This window comes from Aulonocara sp. 'chitande type north' Nkhata Bay, linkage group LG1 (genome assembly GCF_057382095.1).
Source record: "Aulonocara sp. 'chitande type north' Nkhata Bay isolate Kocher_YH1m ecotype deep benthic linkage group LG1, A_spYH_male_GT1.1, whole genome shotgun sequence".
Taxonomy (NCBI): Eukaryota; Metazoa; Chordata; class Actinopteri; order Cichliformes; family Cichlidae; genus Aulonocara; species Aulonocara sp. 'chitande type north' Nkhata Bay.
In genome coordinates, this window is record NC_141344.1 from 23,169,992 (window position 1) to 23,197,196 (window position 27,205).

At 38.6% G+C, this 27,205-nt stretch overlaps 1 protein-coding gene across 5 annotated transcripts in view; it reads right to left on the bottom strand.

Annotated features, from left to right (window-relative positions):
* Positions 1-587: 587 nt before the first annotated feature.
* mettl15 (methyltransferase 15, mitochondrial 12S rRNA N4-cytidine) overlaps positions 588-27,205 on the bottom strand; it is a 63,538-nt gene continuing 36,920 nt past the window's right edge. For all 5 annotated transcript variants that reach the window (XM_086288904.1, XM_086288912.1, XM_086288896.1 and 2 more), the window contains 3 exons: positions 10,943-11,134; positions 8,096-8,274; positions 588-2,977 (listed from right to left, as the gene is read on the bottom strand). In XM_086288904.1, the coding sequence (XP_086145030.1) occupies positions 2,556-2,977; positions 8,096-8,274; positions 10,943-11,134 (793 nt within the window). In that variant the 3' untranslated portion in view covers positions 588-2,555. The remainder of the gene's footprint in view (positions 2,978-8,095; positions 8,275-10,942; positions 11,135-27,205) is intronic.

Sequence of the window (27,205 nt, forward strand, 5' to 3'; positions counted from 1 at the left end):
GGTCCGATAACAGGCAACCCACCCGCAGTAAATGTGCTCGATGTGAGGTCTCGCAGCAAGCTATCAAATACGGTGCATTTCTCAGCTTTTAAAAAACGCTATGCGTCGCCAGGTGTTTCATCGGATTCGAGGTGTTACCTCCTTTGCACAGTATCACCTTAAAGCACTTGTTGCAGGCTGCTGAGTTTGCATCTTTTGCTGTGAAGTACAGCCAGACTTTTGACCGCTTCGCCTTGGGCATTTTTAATCTGTAGCACTGCTCTAAAAGAACGTACGTACCTGGGCCCGCCTACTACGCTAAGGTAAAATGATTGGTAAAATGATTGGCTGGAATCCAAAGTGTATGACATCTCAGGGAAAAAAAAGCACCGAAATAAAGCACCGAAATGTGCGCTGCTTTTTGGTCTGGTTACTACCGTTTATGTCAGAACCGGTGCCATCATGGCACCGGATACCGGTACCCATCCCTAGTGTCAATACATTTCATCACAGTTTTTGTCCTCGTGCATTAGTTTTTCTTTACTTGTTTTTGTCAGAAAAAAAACAGGTTGTTCACAACAACTAGGAATATGAAAACAACACTGGTAAACATTTCTTCCATTTAATTCAGAATTTTAACTGTAAATTAATTTTTTATGTTCCTTACAAAGCAAATAGGAAACAGTACAATCACCTCATGTCTAAAGTCCACTTAGTAGCTTACAGTAACACACTGATCTCCAGAGGTGGGACCAAGTCATTGTTTTGCAAGTCTCAAGTAAGTCTCAAGTCTTTATCCTCAAGTCTCAAGTCAAGTCTCAAGTAATGTCAGGCAAGTCAGAGTCAAGTCTCAAGTCACTGGTGTAAAAGTCCGAGTAAAGTCACAAGTCTGAAATTTTGAATTTCAAGTCCTTTCGAGTCTAAAAAAAAAAAAAAAAAAAAAAACGAAAAAATAATGTTGCAGTTATATGCTAAATGTAAATATTAGACCATGTAATTTTTTAATCTGTGTTTTTCTCAACACATGACAAAATAGTGAACTTAGAAAATATACACAAATTGTGAAATTGCACCTCTTTAAAATGCAGCTCAATTAAACCTAGCTCCAAGAATAATTTTCACAGACAGTTCTGAGATAAGCTGCATGTTATTCTTGGATGCGGTTGTAGGACCGGCTTTAAAATCGCATGACAAAAATATCATACATATTAAAAAAAAACTGCATCACCAACGTAGCCTGGACAACATTTGCTAGTTAGATGAAGTCAGCTATCTCATTGTAGCATATTTATATGCATATTTATAATTATACGGTTCTTGGAGTGAGTGCATACACTCATGAAGTTTAGTAACTTCAGGTCACTGCAACAAGCCCAGGTACAGTTTACCGACGGATGGATACAGGACCTTGAAATGCACCGTGTAGAACGAAAGACCATCGTACGAACAAAGGTTAAGTTTACCAGTCTCACAAATCGTCGTCATAAATACACATTCGTTAACCGTTTATAAATAGGACCTTTGAGCTCAACGATAATTAATTAGTAGTGGAAATAATTTCTGGTACGCGTTACAGAAATGTAGCAGTGACAATAATACTGTATGCTGTAATCGTACTGGGCAATTAGTGATACAAAACAACTGTTTTATCCTGTGAATAAAAGTATATGTTTTTGTCAATGTACCATAATAACAGAGGCGAAACGCAATATTGTGTCAGGACAATTCACTATTTATGCACAATAAATAAAGGAGCATAGCGCGACAATTTCTGTTCAGCGCCAGACTTGCTTGTAACCTATATCACCAATTATGTTATGAAAATGACGTATTAACTACTAAAAAACACTGACCTTCGTGTAAATGCTTGAGCAGACTAACCTGTGAGCTGGAGTGTTCTGGGACGTTATATTTGATCTTTGAATGGCTGCAATCCAGTCGCGTCTTTGTTACTTCGGAAACATGGCTTGAACAATTTCTCTTCAACGACGTAATCCGATAACAACCGATCTCTTTACCCGTCGGCTTCCCGTGGCTGTCATGCGACCGGCTATTGCAGTTAATAACACAACAGCTTCTTGACATTTTTGTGTTTCTTTTTATCGCTGTGTGACTGATTTCAATTGAAAGCCTGCGTGCGCTAGTACCTCTTGCCACGAGTTCCCAGAATCCTTTGCGGTTTTACCCCTGAATGACGTCACATTTTCAATCTCTATATAATATGCATGTTAAATTTTATATTTGGGGTAAAATATCAAGTCTTTTCAAGTAAACCGGTTCAAGTCCAATTCAAGTCCCAGGTCATTGGTGTAAAAGTCCAAGTCAAGTCACAAGTCTTAGAACATTTTTCAAGTCAAGTCTAAAGTCATAAAATTAATGACTCGAGTCTGACTCGAGTCCAAGTCATGTGACTCGAGTCCACACCTCTGCTGATCTCTGCTGAGCTCCTTTGTTACAAAGTGATACCAAGTCTACTGAGATTTAACCCCGAGTCTTTGTAGAAGTTTAATGTTCAATGTAAAAAGCTCCAACTTTTTTTCTACAACTTCTATTGTCTTATATTTAATGTTCAATAGTTATCGTCTGAGTGCTGCCCTGAGTTTGGAGGAGCGTCCTCGAGGATTCTCCTTAACGTCGTCTTTTTCTGGAGTGATCACTTTTCTTCGCAGAGGAAGCCAATAGACACTTCTGTCACTTTTTTCATGCGATAGGTTTTCCTTCTTGGTACCTTGCTTCCTCTGGCTGAAGTGATCCAGATTAGACAAGTCATCTCCCCGGAGGAAACGTTTGACCAGTCTATCTTCTAGTGAATGAAAGGTGATAACACAGAGACGTCCGCTGGGTTTTAGCAACGTCTGGGCAGCACGCAGGCCAGCGTGAAGTTCATTCAGCTCATCATTCACAAAGATACGCAAGGCCTGGAAAGTCTTAGTGGCCACGTGTGCAGGTCTGTTGAGCCGGTCTTTACGTGCATAGAGAACTGCAGGAGGAAACGATCCTGGAAACAAGAATTGGTCAGAGTTAATCTTACAATTTTAATGGTCCAATAATGATTTATTATAGCATTACTGCATTTTAATTCCAAATAAAAACAGAACAAATTAAACTAATAGTCTTACTAATTTGGTGATAACTTAAAGGTAGAGTTACACTTCTATCCAGTAGAGGTGAGAATCACTATACATCCCACGATACGATATTATCACAATACTTAACGCACGATACGATATTATTGCAATTTTTTTTTTAAATATTTTGCGATATTCAGATTCTGTACATAAAGGTAAACTTTATCAATATTCATTTTATCTAATATCAAAGTCTCACACTCAGTCTTTCTCTCATTTTAGTCAGTTTTATTGTTGACAAACTGAACAGCTTGTATTACAGTTTAGTCCAACTTAACTGAATGCAACCATCTGGTACAATTATAGCTATTCTGAACTATGCAATTTATGAAAACTATGCAGCCCATTTAGCAACTGAAGAACTTGAAAGTAAATTAAAACAAAATATAATTTTACATTAAATAAAAAAGTTTTAAACTTAATTAACATAAAACATGTCTTAAAGTAAAATAAGTAAACTGTCATGTTTATTACTGCCAAAAAAAAGTTAAACACATTTGGACAGTGAAGGAATGTCAGGATTCTTGCTCAGAAAAAGGATCAACATGCTCTGAGCACAAAAACCTTTTTTGTAACAAAATATCGATTTCTGCTGTCCCTGTATCGATACATTATTAGCAAACAAAATATCACGATACTACACAGAATCGATTTTTTCCCCCACCCCTACTATCCAGTCACAAAATTCACACATTTTTATGCAGTTGAGTCAACTCTTTTAGGAAATATTCCTGAAAGGTTATAACAATAAATGTTAAAAATTTTTTTTTTTTTATAATGACCAGTGGCAACCTTCAGAGCCATGCAGAAGTGGAAAACAATGCAGTTCCTCTAGGCCCCAATTGAGGCTACTTAGAGACTTACATGTCAAAATGCCTAATTTTACTGCATAAAGAAAAATCATATTGGTACAGATATAAAGAAAAATCTATATTTTAAAACAAAGGCACCTGCGGTTGCCTTTGACGGTGCAAAACATTTCGTAGACATTGGGGTGTGTGTGGGGGAGAAAACTTACATACAGTACAGCACTTTAGAGTTACACTGCTAGCGATCGAAGATTTATGTAAATTTGACAAGCTGAATGCACTCTGTAGCGTACAGGAGACACTGCACGAGACTGATTGACAATGGTCTTAAGCCAATCAGGAGAAAGGACAGAATGCGCTGGAAGAAAAATAAAAAGCATGCAAAATTGCACCAAAAAAATCTGTGAAACAGCGAGGCGGTGAAACGTGAACGAGGGACCACTGTATAGCGAGGGACCACTGTATTTTATTAGTACACCACTAAGCACCAAAAAAACATGTCTCTATGTGGCACCCATATAGTATATGAATGCAGCTGCTGACCAAGCTAGCTAACATTAGCTGATAATTTGGCAGTACAGGTCAACCGTCTGGACTGACCAGACTGGAGGACATGGTTTTGAAAATTTGTGAATGGTGTTAAACAGACGAGCAAAAAAATGCACATGGCAGCCAGTGCAACCCCACAGCCTCCTGGTTTGAAAATTATAGGCGCTTTGTATTAGTTCTGGTGGATTATGCAACGTAATACATAATCCACCAGAACTGACCATTTATCAGTACATATCCATACAGCGCTGTACACAACGGTAGACTAGTGCGTAATAATCAAGCGAATAACGCAGAAAACAGAGATTTGAGATGGGAAACTGTTCCTTAGTACACTGAGAGAGAGAAAAACGTGTGCAGGAAGTGTGATTGTATTGTGGTGGAAGCAAAACAGTAAAGTAAGCAAGAATTCATGACGATGTTTTTCAAACGTGGAGCATAGTCTTTATGTTCTTTTGCTGCTGTTTCAGTGAATTATGTTCGGAGAGTGACAAAAGCTGCAAAAGTTTAGAATCTGTGAGATGTCGGCTTTCAGCACCGACGGGTGAACGACACTCGCTTTGTGTTTGCATCTTTGTGTGGAATCCGTTTACTTGCTCTCATTTGCTGTTTTAGCTGTTTGGTGGTTGCTGAAATAGTTTTGTGAACTCTAACCTGAGATTCTGGCATTTCTGCCTAAATACATTTATATTTAAAAATAGATTCAGGATTTAATGAGTCGATATTGCGCTATTCAAGCTAAAATCAGTTTGATTTGATATTTTAAACCCACCCTTATTAGTGACCAGTGGTTCTCAGTGGTCTTTAGGCCTGTGTGACTGGGAAGTTGAACAGACAAGAGAAATACTGACAAGTAAAGCAGATCAAGCATAGCATCTTAAAAACAGAGTGGGTTCATGCCATACTACTTATCTGCTAACACATTACCAATCTACACACTGATCGTTGTGACTTCAACAGTCCTAAGGTGTTATCCTTATGAGAATAACACTGGAAATGTTAAAATAACTCCCGGTATCCTCTCTCTTCAGGAAAATAAAAGAAACCCGTTGAATGAAAACATTTCCTAGAATAAAATAAATCAAGCTGCCGTAACATTTCTGCACTCCTGAATAATTTGCACCTGACATTCAGAGGAAGAAATCTTTTTCTTACAAAACTTCTTGTACCCCTTTAATTTATTTGAGCCTGTGGTCAAAATGCATGTGCCATACAGAGCATTGTAAACGGCAGACACTCACCAAATATTTAAAGTTTCCAGAGCAACTGCACTTAACCAAACTGTGCACGAGTAACATATACAGGGTGCAGAATGCACAGAGCTAATGTGCAAATCAGTCATGTCAAATCAATCAAATCATGTGGGTATTAAAGCAAAAACTAAAAACTGATTATTTGCTGCATATTAAAGTTTCAAAATCTTTCTTTTTGCATTAAAACAAGTGAAGAGCTTTTAGTGCCTCTAACCAACCAAAACACAGAAGAGACAAGAACAATTAGACACTTACATAGACCAAAAAAGAAACCGCAATAAATAGAGAAGTGAGTGATGTGGCATTTCTCTCCTCCTGCACTGAACAGCCCAAGGTGTGACTCACACTGCAATCAATACAATGCCTGCACAGCAAGGACCAGCCCAGGGCTAGCCTCACCAAGCCATGTGCACCCTCTCTAATTCATCTTTCAAAAGGTCCTGAAGACAGATCCACTGAGAACAGAAGAGATTATGATGTGTACATGAAGGAGAATCAGGTAGTTAAGAGTGAACCAAAGCAATGTTATTGTTTTGGCAGATTTTAAATCAAACAATCAAAATGTGATTTAACTACAAATTATCGATTTTGATTTAAGAGGTTTATTAAAAGTATTGCATTAGGTTAAGAAATGATCATAGCCATTCTTATACACACTTTTATACACAGTGTTTTTTACAGTAAGCTGTTTATACAGTTTTGCAGCATTTGACTGAATCTGACCAGAGAGTGTAGCCCTCTACACACAGTTCATCCTGCCTCCTCTATCAGCAGTCACATTATCACTCGGTTTCATCGGCAGCCACACATGCCCGTGCTATAACATTGACTCCACCACGTTTGACAGATGATGTGATATGTTTCAGATCATGAGCTGCTCCTGTGGGAAACAAAGAGCGGGAGCGATTACGCCCTGTAGCCATGTCGCAGCTCCAATACGACGCAGCCACGCCCCGTTCATTCCCGGGCTTTAAATGTCACTTAATGTTTCTTCTATCAGCTTGTGCTGCTTAATGGCCAATTTATGCTCACCACATTGGTCGCTTTGTGCACTGACGTGATGTCATCACACAACCATATTTATACCTGTCATTACAGGAGCTTTGTCCATTTGCAATATTTTCTGTGAATCCCTGTGCTCTTACATATGTGTGTCATATCAATTCAATTCCATTCAACACAAATTAAATTTTAGATATACAGCACCAAATCACGATAACAGTTTTAGAAAGCATTTTTAAACCTCTGTCGTAAATACAACAACCAATCAACTCTCAATCTAAAATCTAAAAAACAAAAAGCTTGTTGGAAAAATAAGGTTTGTAAATCAATTTATTAGTTAAAATAAATACATTTCTAATTCAAAATTTATAAAGCTGAAAAGATCTTATGGTTCTGTTTGAAAAAGGAGGCACCTTTGTTTTTGATTCTTTGATTCTTTTTGATTCTTTGTTTACCTATTGCTATAAAATTTCAGTAAATTAATGACTGAAAACAAATGAAAGTTAAAAACATTCTGCAGAACTTATTTGTTGTGTCCATGTAAAAAAACAAAAAACAAAAAAAACTTTAAATATATTTGTGTATTGCTGAGTAATGTCCCACATTATCCCTAAAAAAGAAAAGCATAAGCCCCTCGTCATTTATTCTGAAAATGATGCCGAGTATCACTGCCACAACTGGTCAGAGAGCTCCCCCTGGAACTTTCTTAAAAAAACCAGACCTCTTAGATTGTTCCCAATAAACACTGGTGGTAGCTCGCTTTGCTCTTCAAAAAGCATCAAACAGCTGCTCTTACTCACACCTGTTCTCCCAGGGTGACACTGACGCACATACTGCTCTGTGCAATAACTGTTGCAACGACATCTCTCCCATTCAGCATCTCAAATGTGGAGTCATAAGGCTTAAGAGGAAAAAAAAGGAAAAAAAACAATCATCGAAGACAAATAATCTAACCCCGGTTGTATGCAACTCGTGTGTCGTTTGTGAGTGCATGTGGGTGTTTGCATTTGTGTCAGGTGTATGTCTGTATTTGTGAGCAAAGAAAAGACTGGGAAAAAAGAGGGGGAAAGAAAACAAAAAAGGTAGGCAGTGTGGAAGGAGAGAGATGGGCTCCTGCATGTGAGTTAGGCATACATTTTATTCCAGCCATCTACAACTCAGTTTCTGCCTCATCTTTATCTCTCCAAGGATGGTGGAATAAAAACACCCAAAACAGAGGCAGAAGAGAGGATGATGACTGAGATCACAGTTCACATAATTTTCTGAGACACACACATCCCACTGGGAGACAGCCTTAATAACTCCACTCCTTTTTTATTTTCCCTTATAGCCTCCTGAATGCTGCAGGGAATTAATCAGGGTGGTGTCTATTTACCTGCAACCACACTGGCCAACTGCTGTGTCCGGGTGATGGGGCTGACACGGCGTGCCTCCACAATGGCTGAAGCTATTTTCCTGGCGTGTCTTTCTTCCCCATATGCAGTGAGGATGGATGCAAGAGCCTGTTGATCTAAGGTATTCACAACGTCAGCGGCGCAGGGCATGTCGGGGTACCTACGCACAAAAAGAAGCCCAATTAAGTCGCTTGACGTCATGTCCTTGCTGACAGTGGTGAATCCTGACAACTCTGAGCTACAGCTGAAAACCTTTATGACAGTCATGAATAGAATGATTGTGAGGGAAGGAAAAGAGAAAAGCAGCTTTTGCATCAGCTTGTAAAGGAGTTTCTTTGTGGATTATGCTGACATTTTAAAGTGATGCAGAAATGTTTCTGAAAATATTCGGGAAGGAATATGGATATTTCTATAAAATAATATATAAAAACTGACACATTTTAGATCGATAAATGTTAAACATACTTTGTCTGCAATTAGGTTTCAAATCACAATGTAGTACATTTTACTACTTGGGAAATACATACTTTATTGGATAAGACCAAAAGGGAGAAATTGATCTTTTGGTTTGGAAAATACAGTTGTGGTCAAACATTTACATACACTTGTAAAGAATATAATATAATGGCTCTACTGAGTGTCCTGTTATTTCTAAAACTCTGATTTTTCTCAGATAGAGTGATTGGAACAGATACTTCTTTGTCAGAAAAAACATTCATGAAGTTTTGGTTGTTCAATGACTTTATTATGGGTTAACAGAAAAAAGTGATGACATTTGCTGGGTCAAAAATATACATACAGCAACATGAATTAGCAATTTTGGTGACTTAGAAAGTTGTCAGCGAACTGAGCTTCATAGCATAGCCTCTTAACTTCTTGTGAGTGATTATGAGTGACTACAGCTGGTGACTTCTCTTAGACCAGTTAAATAGGGCTCATTGGATACAAACGCCCACAAACGCTACAATGGGAAAGTCAAAGGAGCTCAGCATGGATCTGAAAAAGCGAATTATTGACTTGAACAAGTCAGGAAAGTCACTTGGGGCCATTTCAAAGCAGCTGCATGTCCCAAGAGCAACAGTGCAAACAATTGTTTGTAAGTATAAAGTGCATGGCACTGTTTCGTCACTGCCAAGATCAGGAAGAAAATGCAAGCTATCACCTGCTGCTGAGAGAAAATTGGTCAGGGGGGTGAAGAGTCAACCAAGAATCACCAAAAAGCAGATCTGCCAAGAATTAGAAGCTGCTGGAACACAGGTGTCATTGTCCACAGTCATACGTGTTTTGCATCTCCATGGACTGAGATACTGCCGTGTAAGAAGGAAGCTCTTGCTCCAAAAGCGGCACCTTAAGGCTCGACTGAAATTTGCTGCTGATCACATGAACAAAGATAAGACCTTCTGGAGGAAAGTTCTGTGGTCAGACAAAACAAAAATCTAGCTTTTTGGCCACAATGCCCAGCAATATGTTTGGAGGAGAAAAGGTGAGGCCTTTAACTCCAAGAACACCATGCCTACAATCAAGCATGGTGGTGGGAGTATTATGCTGTGGGGCTGTTTTGCTGCCAATGGAACTGGTGCTTTACAGAGAGTAAATGGGATAATGAAGAAGGAGGATTACCTTCACATTCTTCAACATAACCTAAAATCATCAGCACACAGGTTGGGTCTTGGGTGCAGTTGGGTGTTCCAACAGGACAATGACATCAAACGTGGTAAAGGAATGGCTAAATCAGGCTAGAATAAGGGTTTTAGAATGTCTTCTGAAAGGTTTAGGTCCCAGGCACATGGACGTAAACAGGTCGTATGGACGTAACAGGTCCTGGAGACAACAATTCACTGAGGAAAAATGGAAACATAAAATAACAGAGCTTTTCACCACTGTAGCCAACACATTTTAACACGTTTTTGTGTGCCTCTGTTCAGTTTCACTACAACTCAGAACGTAGCTACAGTAGTTTGTAAACAAAGTTTCCCATGGATACTAGAGCCAACCATGGTAATCAGTGCATAACCACAGCAATTGCACCATACATCTCATTGGGACAAATTTACCTTGTGACTGCCATCAACCACTCACCAATCAGTCAGGGAACTCAAATGTAGCTAGCCCAGTCGCTAAGTGTGACTGAGGTATTAGTACACTGATGCTGACATCTGTGGAAGAATTGAATGTACTGTGGTTTTTTTTATGTTAGCCCAATCACAATCTCAGTGAATGAGTTCCTTGCTGAGATTGTGTAACATGGGTATGTTAACGTCTACTAATTACAGTAAATTATCTAAAGGGTATAACTACAAAATTACCAAATTAAATCGCAATGCTAGCTCCCTTCTTACATATACCATCAGTTTACTTTTTGCCCTGTTACTGTGTACAAGTCCCGAGCACATCTAAGATAAACAATATAAAAAGAATAGAACTTTTGTAATGCAAAGTGCTTTCATGCCTGGCACAGCCAGTTTCATTGATCAGATTGGAGGGTTAGTTTTGCTTCACAAACACTCTGCAAATGTTCAATGTAGGAACAGGACAAAAGTTTTTTTGGTGAACGCTTTCTTTAACATAACCACTAGAGGTCGACTGAAAATGGGTTTGTTTTCATTGTTCAAAAAAAACAAACAAACATTTTTTCACGCCTTCAGGTCATCACTTATAGGAGAAACAAATAACATTAATTGGACCCATGCTGTTGGTAACCCATTTTAGGTACGCCTTTTTGTACTATCTGCACTTTCACATTATTACACTGATTAATACCGCACAAGCGCTTCTGATTATCCAGCATATCACAATAAGCCAACCAATGTATGTATCAAATCTTTTACCTGTCTCCATCCATTCTCATATCCAATGGTCCATCTTTGCTCAGGGAGAAGCCTCTTTCTGCCTCATCCATCTGCATGGAGGAACAGCCAGCATCCAACAGGACAGCATCAATGCTGCCTGGCTTAACGTTCATGTTTGACAGCAGGTCTTCAAGCTCACTGAACCGGCCAAGCATTGGTTTCACACGACCACTGAGAAAGAATTAGGGAACGAAATAGTGTATTTAGAGACAAAGACAACTGAAGACATGATGGCTATTAAAAGACTGGAGAATATGTTTCGGTTACATATAAAACATATGTAGTCGAAATCTAGAAAAAAATATTTTATAATGTAATACAAAGAGATTATATTTGTAACCAAAGAAAAAAATCCATAGTAAATTGAAGAAGACCTACCTTCACAAATGCTTATAATGTGGAGACAAATGAGTATTTCTAATACTATTGTGAAATGTGTTCCATATTTTACAAAAAGAAGTTGTATTACATCATTTTATATTCTAAAATGTGTCTATTAACTAGGGCTGCCACGATTAGTCGACTAGTCACGATTACATCGACTATCAAAATCGTCGACGACTGATTTAATAGTCGACGCGTCGTTTGAAGCTTTGTAAGCTCACAAAAGACGCAGGAATAAATAGTAGGATTTAAGAGTGCAATAACGGACTGAAACAGAAGATGGCAGCACTGCATGTACAAGGATGCCAGCTGCCGTTAAACCCCGAAGAAGAAGAAGCTGTGTCCCAGAATTCATAGCGCAGCCCAGCTCAGTTTACAACAATGGCGGCAGCTAGTTAGTTTTAATATTACTCTTATTATTCTTTCTGGGTCACAAAATAAACATTTAACATGTGTTCAGGCGAGAATGTAGCTGTGTAAACCTCAAATATCTGCTCAGTTTATCAAGACACCACATATTTTCAAAAATTTTCGGAGACGTCTGTTACCCACTAGCTCGATAGCTAGCCGGGGGCAAGGCTCACTAGAGCCCGTGAGAACACCGGACTCCCGGCAGATCATTTTCAAACCAACTGCAGTCTTTCGCTATTCAGGTTAAATATATATGTCACTTAGATAACTTCAAAATGTTATTGTTTGGCTTTTTTAGTATTTTATTTGTTCCTGAGTAAATCGGTTTGGCTGAGATTAAAGTTATAGTTTTTACACAGCTGAATAAACATCAAGAAGACAACTGATTATCAGAAGTGTGAGATGCTCGAGAATATACTCCGGTGTCCTGTTATATTTTAGATAGCAAGGAGTTTATTAAACTTCACCGAAACAATCTGCAAATTTCATTAAAATTTAATAAACTATCATCTTGTCTTTATTTTTAGTTAGCACATACCTTAAACACTTAAAACTGTAAGCTAATGATAGTTATATAAGAGCAGACACATGCTGGTGCAATAAGCTGTACGTTTTACGTCCAATGGATGCATGATCTGATTAGTCGACTAATCGCAAAAATATAGTACAAGTATACTACAAGTATACAGCAACTGTAACCCAAACCCTAAATTTAAACTATCAGCATTTAAAATTTTTGTTTTAATTCAACTGTTTTCCTAAATCTCAGCAAGCAGCGAACAACTAAATTCTTCATTCTGACTCCCATCAAAAACCATTGAAATCTTTTCCCCAAAAATTCATTACTGCCTTCCAAAACTTAGGATTAAATTAGGTTTAGCACTAGGGTTGTAAATGTTATTTTTCCTTTCTTTTCTGATTTTGTTCGTTTTTGGGAGGTTTTGTCACACCGGTCAGAGGCTAGAGGTTGTACTTACCCTTAGTCTGGGCTACGACCAAAGTAACTGGCACAAACAAACACTGCTCTCTTTTTCTCACTTTATCAGACCTTAATGGCACAACTTCATCTGGTAAGAATGATTAACAAACGAATCTTGCAAATCTTTGGGGCATAAACATGAATACATAAAATCTTAAAACAACCCGCACACACAACATCTGGAGAGTGGTTGTTTTAAGCTGCCGAGTTCAAGAGGAGTATGACATACCAGCGAGTGACTGGCAACACATAAAAGCTTGAGTAGTTTTTTCGTGAACCTTTTAAAAAATGAATCAGTTATTTTTACCCCCTTGGAGGCCGACCGTCTTAGCTAGCCTACTGAGATCCTTCCCCTTGTCTGACAGAGGAGACTCTGTGTACCGACTTCCTCATGCACGAGTGGTAAGATGCTTAAGCCATCTTCATGCATTTTTCATGTGACCTTTTAACATTGTGTGAACAAAGATGATGGCAGAAAAGAGCAACAGGAGTTAGCGTCTATACATTAGGGGCAAAAGGTCGTATGCAGCCTTCGTCAGCTCCCAGATATATGAAAATACATTTCTAGTGAAGTCATTACTCATCAAAAAAGCAACCAAAATGTCAGATTGTCCTTTCCAAATGACAAAAAAACAATTTTGTAGGTTGCAGAGTAACAGCAAAAAGCTAAGCAGCTCAAAATCTGAATTCATATGTTTCATACCACAAAAATGGAACGGCTGCTCCACTTCTCTAAATCTCAACCAATAGTTTAGAATCAACATACTGCAATTGTTGCAACTGCATCTCTCCTTCTTGATTTAATTCCTTTAATGGTTTACATTTCCTCAGTTTTATTTATTTATTACACTTGTCGCAGTTACATAAGCTACCAATGTCCATTTATTAATGTTTGGTTCAGACTACATACTGGAGGGCATCACTTGTAAAACAAATGAAATTATCTGGAAAACTTTGTAGTTACTGAACTTGGTCTGTTTGCCTTTCTCTATTCCTTAAAAGGTATTGAGTATGAGCATCTACTGGAAAAAAAACAAACATTTTGACAACTCAGAAGAGAGAATGTTGGAATTATTGGCCCTTAGCAATCACACTGCAATAATATTTCAGTGTTTCGATGGTTGGGATAGCGTCAATAAGCTACGCTGCCCAGATTCTTTTTTTTTTTTGACAAGCCTTAATGTTAGCTAGTGAAGCAAGCCTCTGCTCTTAAATGCATGCAAAGCACTTTCAAATGCCTTGTTAAATCTGATGTCTCACCCATCTTTGAAAAAAATCAGCAACCTGTGCACAAAGACTGAGTCACTGCTCTCAACACACGAACCTCCATCTGGAGAAGGATGGTTAATTTCAGTCTATGCCTGCCATGTGTAAGCTATACATCACAATAAGTGCTCACAGCTAATCAAAAACAACACGCTATTAATTTTTCCCGTCCCTCCATTTGTAAAGGACACATTTTCAACACGCATTGGTGCACTTAGGTATACATTTTAATCCACATAATAAAAATGCATGCTGATCAAAGCCTTGCAAGAGTGTTTTTTTGTCATTAGCTTCCCAACTGATGCTGCTGCTCTTTGGTTCCCTATAATTTTTATTCCATCCATCCATCCATTCGCTTCCGCTTATCCTTTTCAGGGTCGCGGGGGGCGCTGGAGCCTATCCCAGCTGTCATAGGGCGAAAGGCGGGGTACACCCTGGACAGGTTGCCAGTCTGTCGCAGGGCTAACACATAGGGACAGACAACCATTCACACTCACATTCACTCGCACATTCACACCTAGTGGCAATTTGGATTATCCAATTAACCTATCCCCACAAGCTGCATGTCTTTGGACGGTGGGAGGAAGCCGGAGTACCCGGAGAGAACCCACGCAAACACGGGGAGAACATGCAAACTCTACACAGAAAGACCCCGGCCTGATGGTGGAATTGAACTCAGGACCTTCTTGCTGTGAGGCAACAGTGCTAACCACCGTGCCACCGTGCTGCCCACCGTGCTATAATTTTTATTCATTTTAGTTGATTTGCTTGATGTTTCCGAGACAGTACTCTTACAACACCCATTCATTACCGTTTATAAAAACCAGTTTATTTTTAATGACGATGATTATTATCAAATTGTTAAACAATCAAATCGTTGGACTATTTTCTATACAGGATAATCCGAGAGTGTTGTAAAAGTATGTATCAATAACATTATTCAAAATCTACATTGATGCAGTCGTGGTATTAATGACAATAACAGAAAGTCTATATAAACAAAATGTAATTTGTTTTTGTCGCCAGCTCTGGGTGTGAGATTGTGAGGAGTGTCAATAATAAATCGGATACTGCCGTAATCTGTGTAGTAACTGTTTATGTTTGCATGTATAGTATTGATTGATTGATTGATTGCAGTATTTTCACTACTACTGATTGCTGCCTGTAAGCTAAATTGGCCCTGAGGGGGCAATAAACTCTAGTAAGATAGTTTACTCAATTAGAAACTTGCTCTTTTTAGGTACATTACAGACTCCACCTTCCTCAAGATTAACTAGGGGCATTAAAAGAAGGAACACAAATTGACAGGTCCTCTATTTCAAAACCCACTGAAGACAAAATGGCAAGGGAGCATCTCACCCACACAGTCAGGGCCTTTCTTTGCTTTGCTGTTGTTATTCACTATCCCGCACAGTGATTAATTTGTTGGAAAATCTATAGTAAAGGCTTTGTTGTTTTCCCCCATCACCTGCACAATCCCTTTTTTGTTCTGCCTCCTCAGTAGCACTCTACCCACCATCTCCAATTTCTACTTTTTTTTTTTCATTATTTAAAGTTGCAGTGTAAATGATTTGGCAAGAGTTTCAAAACTCTTACAGTTAAGTTCAGTGGAGAACAATGTGGCACTGTTTCAAAGCTATTTGCTAAATTTATCTGCAAAGGCAGCATATTAGGTGGCTATTTTCTCCATATGTTTCTCCATATCTTTGAGTAACTACATTACAAAGTTACTTATCCATCCATCCATCTTTATTATTATTATTGTTACATATTATGTATGAGCAGTGACAAAGAAAGTAGTGGCTTAAAAATATTAATATAAGATCGCAACATTTACCCATGACAACTATATTTGACCTCGAGGTCAACATAAAAAAATAATTTAGGCACATTTTATGTGACTATGTGACATGATTATGTAATTTGCTAATGACATGCAATTGTTTAATTGATCATCAGCAAGTGTGCACAGCTCTATAACAACAGAAGTTTTGGTAGTTTGCAGGTCTGGGGCATTCAGGTGTGTGTCAACACTAGAGCAGGGCGATATGACCAAAAATATTTATCACGATATGCATTTGAAAATTTGCGATAACGATATAACTGACGATATAATTGACACTAGACAAAATACTTTACAACTCCACAACTTTATTAGTGCAAAAAAAAAACATCAATGTATTTTCACTTAAACAAGCAGCTGTTTTTTATGTGCATTAAAGTTATATAAAAATGTAACAGTGCAAATGCAAATGCCTTGCTGACAGTTTAACCAAAAGGCATTTCCAGTAGAAATTGGCCGACATATCCTCAGCATAACCATGTTTAATATCCACAAAACTTAAAAAGAGGTTATACACACACACAATACGGTAATATTATGTTGAAGCACAGTACGTATCACTCCGCGAGGCTCCTGCCTATGATAGCTGTAATGCTCTGACAATCCATCGAGCGGTGCGGCGTCGTAGGTTAGCAAAGTCGTACTAAAATATTTGACAGATTTTCGAGCGCCGTGTACCAAATAAAATTGTTTCAAGGTCAGTAAACACAACCAGAATTCATACATAAGGCACACGGGATTATAAGGGGCACTGTCGATTTTCAGAAAAATCAAAGGATTGATTTTAAGTGTGCGAATTTTTCCAAAAAAACACGGTAATAACGACGGCCCGCTAGCATGCGCTACCAAAAATAGTGCTTTGTTGTGTATCTGACGGATGAAAGCTAAACCAGTGCCACACCACTGAAATTGCAACATTTTTACAAACCAATTCTGGTTCATCCGTTTCATTCAACAATCCGCTTTCGCCCTTCTCATTCTCCGTCGCCACCGCCATGCTTTTTCTGCCATGTGCGTATGAAAACAAAGGCACTGCGGATGCGCGTTTTACCCATATTCTATTGCGATATTTCATTTTCTTATCGTTGCCCAACATTATACCGGTATTACCGTGAACGGTATGATATGACCCAGCCCTAGTCAACACAATGCCAAAATCTTGCCCAGAGTGGACATCCCAGCAAATTCACACCAAGGCCAGTCAGTGCAGTGTTCAGAGAAAGTGCAAAAATCCAACAGCTACATCTAAGACTCTACAAGCCTTAGTTAGCATGTTAAAGTTCATGTCAGTAGAATTTGAACAACACTGAATAAGTATGGCTAGTTTGCTAGGGCTGCTAGTTTTTACAAAACTTTGACCTGAACAAACCACAAGGCATCTGGAACAATATCCTCACAGATGAGACATATGTAGACATAATGTACAGTGGCACATTTGCTGAAAACCAATCATGGCATATCAGCACCAACCACCATGCAGTCACTGAGTAGACCATGAAACCTTCTATACACCAAACTACATTCTAGACTCAAAATATGAGGCCATTTGAGAGCTTAACAGCGTCAACGCGTTTGCACAGTTAGCTCGTTAATGCGTTAGTGCCGTGCAGGATTTGCACGGGCCAATCCACGTTAACTCGCTAACGGGCATTTGCTGCGTTAATGCGGTTATGGCGTTAAAATTGTATTAACGAGATTAATGCTGACAGAAAAAGAAAAGGTTAGGTTTTTTGACTTAAAACCCAAAAGTTAACATAACATAGCATAACCCTAAAAACATTTTTTACCTCTAGGTTTTACCTCCGCATCACATGCTACTCAAGCCATGCAGCAGACTGTGACAGCACTGAGCAGCTCCTTCAGTGGGAGACTGCGGCACCCACGGTGTGGGACGGAGAGATTTCGCAGGTCTTTCCTCCCCACTGCTGTCAGACTCCACAACAAAGACTTTAACTGAACAAACACACACATCCACACATGTGCAATAACACTAAGTGCAATAATCTTTTCTGGCATCGTTGTATTTTTACTCAGTTGTATATAGCATTTGTATTCTATTTTTATCTTATTGTATATTTTATTCTATTCTATTCTACTGTATATAGTATTTTATTTTATTCTATTCTGTACAGTTGTGTACTGTATTTATTCTTATTGTATTCTAATTTTTGCTTCATGACTTTTGCACTGTCCACTTCCTGCTGTGACAAAACAAATTTCCCACATGTGGGACTAATAAAGGTTATCTTATCTTATCTTATCACACAGTTGAAATTATAGTGAACTTTAATTGTGTAATTCCATCAGTGCAACAACAAAGTTGACTCATGTTTCCCGGGCTGGCTATTGATTGGCTCTTTAGCTTTCTCTGGGTTTTATTATGTTATAATGTTTTGCACAAAGTATTGAGAGCTGCTGAAAACTGTCTGATGTAAGTGCAGTTATATGTCTCTACCTCCTGCAGCTTCTGCATCCTTTCCAGGTGAGTGGCACTTCATCTTAAGTGACCCATTTACCTTTGTAACAGCTACCATGATTTCAGGTAGAATTCTCTGAAAGATTGTCTTATTTTTGCCTTGCATTTTTTGGAAAAAAAAAAAAAAAAAGGAAGAAGAAGAAGAAGAAGAAGAAGAAGAAGAAGAAGAAGAAGAAGAAGAAGAAGAAATAATAAATACTGGACTGCTTAATGACTGCATGCCTGTTTGGAAAATTTTCACTTTATTAATTTCACTTTGCAGCTTATGTAACTGCATTCAATTCAGTTATACTGTGAAATAACTTGCATCATCTTGTGCAGCAGCAGTGCTTCCTCTAATCCCTGGGGGGGAAAAGGCATGAACTAGATTAGAAATGTTGCAACTATTACCTAAGATGCATTTAAACCTAAGGTTTAACCTAAGTATGTATTCCCTGCCTCTCTCTATCTGTAAAGCAAAGTTGTGAAGAAGCAAAGCGTAAAGTAAAAGGATGACAGCAATGCTAACCTGCACAGTGATGTGCAACAACGTTCTGCATGATTTGATTAATGAAAAATGTGATTAATGGTTTCATAGAAAATAAAATAAACATGAAGTATTTATTTGGCCAGTAATTAACTCTTCCCACAAGAGTAAACTCAGTTTTTAATTGTTTTCTGTCTTTTATTAGGTTAAACGACTTGGTTATCAAACATAATTTGGTTAGTTAACAAAAATGAGCTATGGCTATATCCAGTGTTGGGGAGTAACGGAATACATGTACCGCCATTACGTATTTAAAATACAAAATATGAGTAACTGTATTCCGTTACAGTTACCATTTAAAAAGGTGGTATTTAGAATACAGTTACTTTGTTGAAATAAATGGAATACACTGCGGTACTTTCCTGTTTCATATTGTCGCGGGTCAGGACTGTTTGGGTTTTGTTTGACAGCTATGTTCTGTTGTTCCAGGCGGCAGCGTTGCGGTTGCCATGGTTACAGGGTGACGCTCTCTCTCTGCGTGTTTCCTGGGTGAGAGAGCGCCTTTTTGTTGTTGTTGTGCTAAGCTAATAGGCAGAATGCAGCATCATGGGCAGTGTAGTCCGTGCTGCAGGGAGAATGGACTGCCATACTCGTTATGTGTCTGTGAGCGCGAAAAGGGAGAAAAAGGGAAAGCACGAGCTGTCATCGAGCAAAAACGGGAGCTGGAAGCATGTAAATATAATAATAACCACTGCAGCCAAGAAGAATGCCTGACGAGCCCAGTTGTAAGTAAGCTATTAAGACTCGACTGTACACTGTGTTCGTGTTTTCCTCCGAAACAATAAGTTCCGTTGGAGCAGCCTTTCAACGCCTCTCTCTGTCTCTCGTTAGCAAACTTGACCCAGACAACAAAGTAAAGCTATTTTTCGGCTACGAGCCCGACACGGAACCCGTATTAGTCAGAGTTCCCTTTACTACAGTTCGGAGCCGCGGACGTTCAGTAATAGTAATAAATCACACAGCAACAGTACATTCACGTTGTTGTAAAATGCATGATAATATGTTAAGTAATCCAAAGTATTCAGAATACGTTACTCTCATTGAGTAACGTAACGGAATACATTACAAAATACATTTTGGGGCATGTAATCTGTAATCTGTAGTGGAATACATTTTAAAAGTAACCTTCCCAACACTGGCTATATCCTATTCCATTGTATGTGTGTCAAGACAGCAAACTAACTGGAAAACTATGCTTTCTTTAACCCATTTCAATTTTCTGTGTGAGATTTAAAAAAAAAAAACTACAAAGAAAACTTGACCTATTTAGTCTTGCTCCTTAAATTAGGGCAGAAAGCACAAAAGGTTGCAAATTGACAATAGGTCAAAAAGAGTGACATTCTCTCCCCCGAATGCAAATTCTACAAACGTTGTTCTCTTTTTAGTCCAGCCCCTAACTTTTTTAGACCGCTGCCCCTGCAACCAGGTCCAGGATAAGCAGCATGACATGGATGGATGGCTGGATTTTAAGGTGTCATTTTTTTAAAACTCTGTGTTTTATAATCAGTATACTCTAGGCCCACTAGGAGTGGATCTTTTTCTTTTTTCAAAAGAAGTATTTCAATGCCAGTGTTTCCTTTTAAGTTCAAGGTTTGTTTTCAATGCCAATTTTTAGTTTCTGCACCAAAATTGACCATCACTGTGCTGTTGTTCTTTAACGTGTTTTTATAAGCCAATGAAGGATTTAAAAATATGCAAAACAGTTACATAAGATTTCTAAATTATTAACTTCTTTATGTGGCTTAGACAGAGTTGGAGATATAAATGCCTTATGTAAGGTCTTATATTATTAAAGAGGACAAGTTTCAGTGGTGTATGTGCTGAGGTTCAAGTGGGCTCATAATTGCTTAAGAGATCTGAACTATTTATAGCTGTAGCATCGTACAATATTGACATGCCTTTGTTTTTTGTTATTCTGGCATCTCAGTGGATCAAGCTGAACCCATTATGCATCATTTTCAGTTCTATAGTAGTTTTGCATTATTGACAGTTCTAAAATTCTTTATTTATCTTATACATGGTTGTAGTTCATATCTTCTGGTAATTCTTTGCTTGAAACAAGCAGTTTAAGCGCCTCTCCTTTTAATAAGGGAACCATCCCTTTTACATTCTTATGAGTGGCTGCTGATTGTAAGCGAAAGGTTTGAAAAGTAAGTGGATGGGGTTGCTTTGTTCACTGCTAAACGCCTTGTGAAGATACATCCACTCACCGGCCACCTTATAAGCCCCACCTGTTCCAACTCATCGTTTATGTAAATATCTAGTCAGCAGTGTTGGGTAAGTTACTTTAAATTAGTAACTTAGTTACATTACTAGTTACTTCTATCAAAAGTAACTCAGTTGCTTCAAGTTACTCGTTACTTTCATTTATTTTCATTTATTTTTCATTTATTTATTTATTTCACACTTGGTACAACAATTCAAACAAACCAACCACACTTTCTATCAAAAAGCACTACAACCATGTGTGAAAAGGAGCAGGAAGAAGAAAATATTCTTATTAAACCCTGCCCCCTATCTACAATCCAATTTATATTACAAGTGGGCACCAAAAATCAGGGAACAAACTAACATTAACATTTATCTCTGGTCCTAACCCAAACCAAACAACAAATTTACAATCAGAATATACCACTCCACATAGTAACAAGGAGAAAAATAAAATTAAAATAAATAAAACAAAAAATTATAATGGATCCTTTTTCAATGAACTCCAATTTCATTCACATTCTTCATATTGAGTTATCGTTTTAAGCATGTACCACTTTTTAAAACAATGTAAATTTATACAATTCTTTCTTTTCAAAGTAACTAGTTACTAAGGAAAGTAACTTTGGTTTTTCTCAGAATTCTCTTGTTAATGTGTTGCTTCCGTAGCTGGATACCCAGCAAGAGTGCCAGTCTTCTAGCTTGCTTACTTGCCACAAGTGCACTGTGCCACCTACCAGTAGAAAAAAAAAAATAATGTGCACATTTCCACGAGAGAAATCCCACGCCTGGACCGTTGTTGACCGCCGCCATGATTCTAGCCTACGTCACAGCGTCAGGTGCGCTTTTTACATCCAACACAAAAACTGCAGTCGTGGTGCTTTCGATTGTACTCAGAACTCGGAAATTCTGCCTTCCGAATAGGAAGATGTAGGTAACACCAGACTGCAGATGAGCTGCATACAGGGCTGGACTGGGACAAAAAAATCGGCCCAGGCATTTTGACTAGAGACCGGCCCGCCATTATAGGAAAAGTCATAAAGCCTTTGAATGAAAATAAACACTGTTGTGACAGTGATGTACACTGTTTTGATGGTATATATGTATCAATCTATCAATCGTTTGTTGTAAGATTCAGATAATTATTTTTTAAAAGCTAGATATTTTAAATGAGAATAAGAAAGAAAAGTATTTCCTTGTGCCCCCCTCTGATGCCCTACCTGGCCCCCCTGGCAAAACTTTGCTAGATCCGCCCCTGCACAGTTACCAGCTGTCAGCTACGTAGAAAAGGATCCTGGTGTTATTTGTCTCTCAGAAACAGTTCATAACTTCCCTTCAACTCATTCATGTGACCTAAAAGATAAACCTGATTCTCCATCACCTGTTCAGCTCTCATGATTCAGTAAGGACATCTCCTGGTTTCATCTTCATGTTTCCCTCTTACCAGATAACCAAACCGACATCATGACCAGAAACTTTTACGGCTGTGGCTCCAGCAAACATCAGCTGATACTAAAAATTTATATTAAATAAATTCTAACAACAGCTGATAAAGCTTAAATGCACTGCTGTTGTTTAGCGCAACATCCGCTGGCTTCCTCTTTCTGGCGCAAAGTGGGCGATAAACAAACAAGAGAGAAAAGCTGATCATTGATCAGTTTCAACAGGAGAGGGAGGGGGAAAGAACGAGAGAAGAAGAAGCAGCTGTGCAGCTCCAACTTTGTGTTTTTTTCCATTCTAGCTGAAGTACGGGACAAACTGCGTTCCTTTTCACCTCAATACGAAACGCGTAATATTTTCTCTGAATACGAGATTCTGTTTTTTACGGGACGGTTGGCAACTCTACTAACTAACCTTATGAACAAAATAAAGTTCAACATCAACATTATAGCACCCATCCAGCTGTATAGAAACTCTGTCATGCTAGCTAGTACGCAGTACGGAAAAAGTCAGCATAACGAAAATAAACTCCACCGAAACTTGGCATATATCTGACCCAGATAGACTGCAGGTCATAACTTCTTACCTGAAGTTCAGTTCACCTGACACTCAGACCAGCGGCCGCCTCGGGTCTCTCCTCCTCCTGCCTCCCCTTTCCCTCATCCACCTGCTGGCCTCCACCACTTGCTAATGTTACTGAATCTGTGGAAGCTCCGCGATAGCCACCACACGAAGAAACGAGTAACAACCCCTATCTAAATCCCACTAATGCGTTCCTGATTTTGGCATAATAACTAGTTACCGTGCTCATTACCACAATAATAACGTAGTTACTGTAACGCGTTACTTAATAACGCGTTAGTCCCAACACTGCTAGTCAGTCAATCACATGTCAGCAATGTGAAGCATTTAGGCATGTAGCCATGGTCAAGTTGATTTGCTAAAGTTGCTGAGAATCAGAATGAAGAAGAAAGGTGACTGAAGTGACTCTGAAAATGGCATGGTTGCAAAACAGAGCTTGACAACAGATAACAGATAAACAGATAGTTCATGCCAGATGGCTGGTCTGAGTATTTTAGAAACTGCTGATCTACTGGAATGTTTTTTGCACATTCTACCACACAAACATCTCTAGAGTTCACACAAAATAGTCTGAAAAAAGGAAGGCAGCAGTAACTCAAATAACCACTTGTTACAAGGTATCCAGAAAAGCATCTCTGAATGTGCAAGACTGTGAACTTTGAGGCGGATGGGCTACAGCAGCAGAAGACCGTACTAAGGTTCACTCCAGTCAGTCTAAGCTTTCTGTTCTTAGCTAAGAGTCACTAAGACTCAGCAAAATTTGACAAGAGAAGATTGGAAAATTATTGCATAAACAACATAAAAGCATGGCTCCATCCTCGCTTGTGACAATGGCCGAGGCTGGTGCTGGTTATGTAATGGTGTGGAGGATATTTTCTTGGCACATTTTGAACCAACTAAGCATTGTTTCAACGCCTACCTGAGTATTGTTGCTGACCATGTCCATCTCTTTAGAATCATCCTGCATTAACCAGGACAATGCGTCACTTCCCAAAGCTCAAATCAACTCAAACTGGTAACCAAAACCTAAATGTTGTCCAAAAAATAGTGGCTGGTGATTGCATTTCACCTCCAGTCATACAGTAATAATATAACAAGTCAACTTTAATTAGAGTACAAAGAGTACAAACAAAATATGAATTGTCACTTTGTGTGTGTGTGTGTGGGGGGGGGGGGGGGGGGGGGCGTTTGTTTTTTTGTTTTGTTTTGTTTTTTTTTGGGGGGGGGGGGGGGGGGGGGGGCATTAGAGATGAACGAAGTTCGGCTTGTGCACTATTCCCCTCCAGTATCTCAGCTTTTTTCTTATCTCTCTCATTCTAATGACCGCAATATGAACCATATGGGGTTTTTGTTGAAGCTGAAACCTCATCTTCTATATTTTATCCTGCCAGGTCGCACTGCCCTGAGTGAATTTGCATCTGATCGCGCCTTTTCATTTCACCTTGTATCCATTCACACCATCTCCACGTCTTCCTTGTGTTCTGCCTGAACACAAATGGGTCTAGATTAAATCCCCTTTAAGATCTTTTCATGTTGTGTTTGACAAATATGCACATTTCAGTGAAGAAAACAAAAAAAGTCACGCTATGGTGAAGCTGAATTTGAATTACTTTTAGTTATCCACTTACTACTTTTATAAGCTCTAAAATGTTAGGGGTGATATTAAGAGCACCTTATGAGTGAGTCATTTCCTTTAATTAATTGAAAAAAAATAGGTATACTTTTCTAATATTATATTTAAGTTCTTTCATAAAATACTTTCTCAAAACGCTTTATACTGTATCCATCAAACTGTCAAAATAGGTGGCAATGATATTTTTCTTTCTGCCTTTTCTGAGGTCAGTACTGAATCTTTTTTTTTCAGAAATCATTCCTTCACTAAATATTTAAGGCTACCATTGGTGAGGACATCAGCAGCCTTCACAGTAGCCTCAGTCTGAGCGCATGCTCATTCAGCATCATGCTGCTTCTTCACAAATCAAGCCTGAAATATTCCCTTGTGTTGACCTGCTCAGTTCCTTTACCTGCGTCACTGAAGCCTAAGACAAGATGGTGATTGATTGCTTTCAGCAGGGGACCGGTGATGGAAATATCTACAGTCCAGTGGAGGAAAAAACCGAAGAGGGATACAAACACAGAGAGGCTAGCCTTTAGAAATGACTCTTTTATTTTTAACTAAATTACCCCAGATGACCCAGAGATGGATATAAAAGACTTCTCTCTGACTTATTTATGTACTGTTAAAGCCACGGGAAAATATTGAATCGTGAAGTTTGTCCTGCCCCCCTGTTTCCCCACTTTAATTTCATCATCTTTACTTCCTGGCTGACAAGCTCATTTCTCCATAGTTAGGAAATGCGAACACGACATGAGTTTCTAAACATGGAAATCAGCACTTCCCTCCATGTTGTCTATGATGTACGACTGATTGATTGATTGAGGTTATCGCTCGGTTACAAAGAGAACTGCCGACGTGTGGGCTATACTGAGCAATGCAAACACTATTACACTTAGCTGGGAAGAGCAAAACAAGAGATGACATGCAAGAATGAAGAGAGAAATTAAAAAAGATTTTTTTGGAGCCAATTAACAGCCATTATTATTATTATCATTATTATTATTAGCAGTGATACCAAACATCTTCTTTGGCATGGTTTGCTGATGGAGGTAAAAGTAGGTCTTTGTGGCAGTCACTCCTTGTATATTATAATCTAACTAACATTTCTTATTATAAGTAGCCTGAGAACATTTACATCATTTACATTTTACAAACACTTGACCAAACCGACAGCTTGGGTAGCTTAGAAGGACGTAAATTCAAGTTTGTGCATTTTATGAATTGTGAAGTGTTTTGGTGAGTTGTATGCATTAAATGCATAGCACTGGTCCTTGCACTGTTGTAATGCAGGACTATTCTCCCAGTAAGCTCTGGTTGACTTCACCCATGAAAAAAAGCAACAAAAATGGCAAAATGCCTAGATGAAATCAATGTAGGTCTCCAAGGTGTTGCTATTTTTTTCAGTAATAAAATAAACCAAACAAAAGTCAGCATGTTTTATATTGGTTAAAAATTACACCTACGTGATGCTGTTGTGGGGAGTGGTCTGTGGCGCCGCTGCGGGGAAGCTGACAAAACAGAGCGGCATCAGCAATTACGCCTCACCTGCATTGAGGAATGAACTGGGTTCTATTGTTGTGTACCTGTGGCTGGCAGCTGCAAAGCTTCAGCTGGGTGTTAATCAAGAAATTTCTACTTTATTCCCAAAATGACAGTTAATATTCAAACTCAAACACCGAGCTGACAGCACAACTGAAGCGGCCTCTGCCAAATACAAAATGCTGTGTCTGTTTTTTGGACACTTTTTGTAGTTTTAACGACCAAAAGTAATACTGCCAATCTGTTACAACACTAACAAACAAAAATATCCTGTCTGTGTGTGGGTTTGTTTGTTCATATTCATTAATCCTAATTGAGGGAAAATGTTTCATGAATTGTCATTTTTTTTAACTTAAAGTCATATCACCCAGCCTTAGCTGTAGCTGAAAACATCTGCACCAACCAGTACTGTTGTAACTATTGTTAAAAATGGACGCCTCTTAAATGATTGATTTTAATTTTTCCCCCATTGCATTGAAAATTGTAAGTATTTTCCAGGGTATCTCTACCGTTTGAAATTCTAGTATTGTAAAAACCCTAAAGGAAAGTGCCAAATAATTCATCAACATGTTATTATAGGCTCACCTTTAATTGCAGATCTGACAAATCTCCAATGTAAAACCTTTAAATATAATTTCATTTCATGCAGTGGTCTTCAAACAAACAACAAGAGTAAGAAAGAGTGGAATAAGAGTGGAAAGGAAAAAATAAAAGAAGGATCGACTGAATAACAAAAGCAGAAAAGCGCTACAGCCTTAGAGGAGGGAAACTGTTCTTATGAAAACATTTTAAATAAGCCAAATAAAGACAGAGAGCCAATATGTGCAAGCAAACTCTAAGAAAATGGGCTTCATGTGTCAAAGCATTCAGAGCCTACTACCCATGATGTGACAGGCAACATGGCATTCGGTGTAAATCAACAAAGAGCACAGAGTATGCAAACAGTTCAGATCTCACTTCATATCAGTCA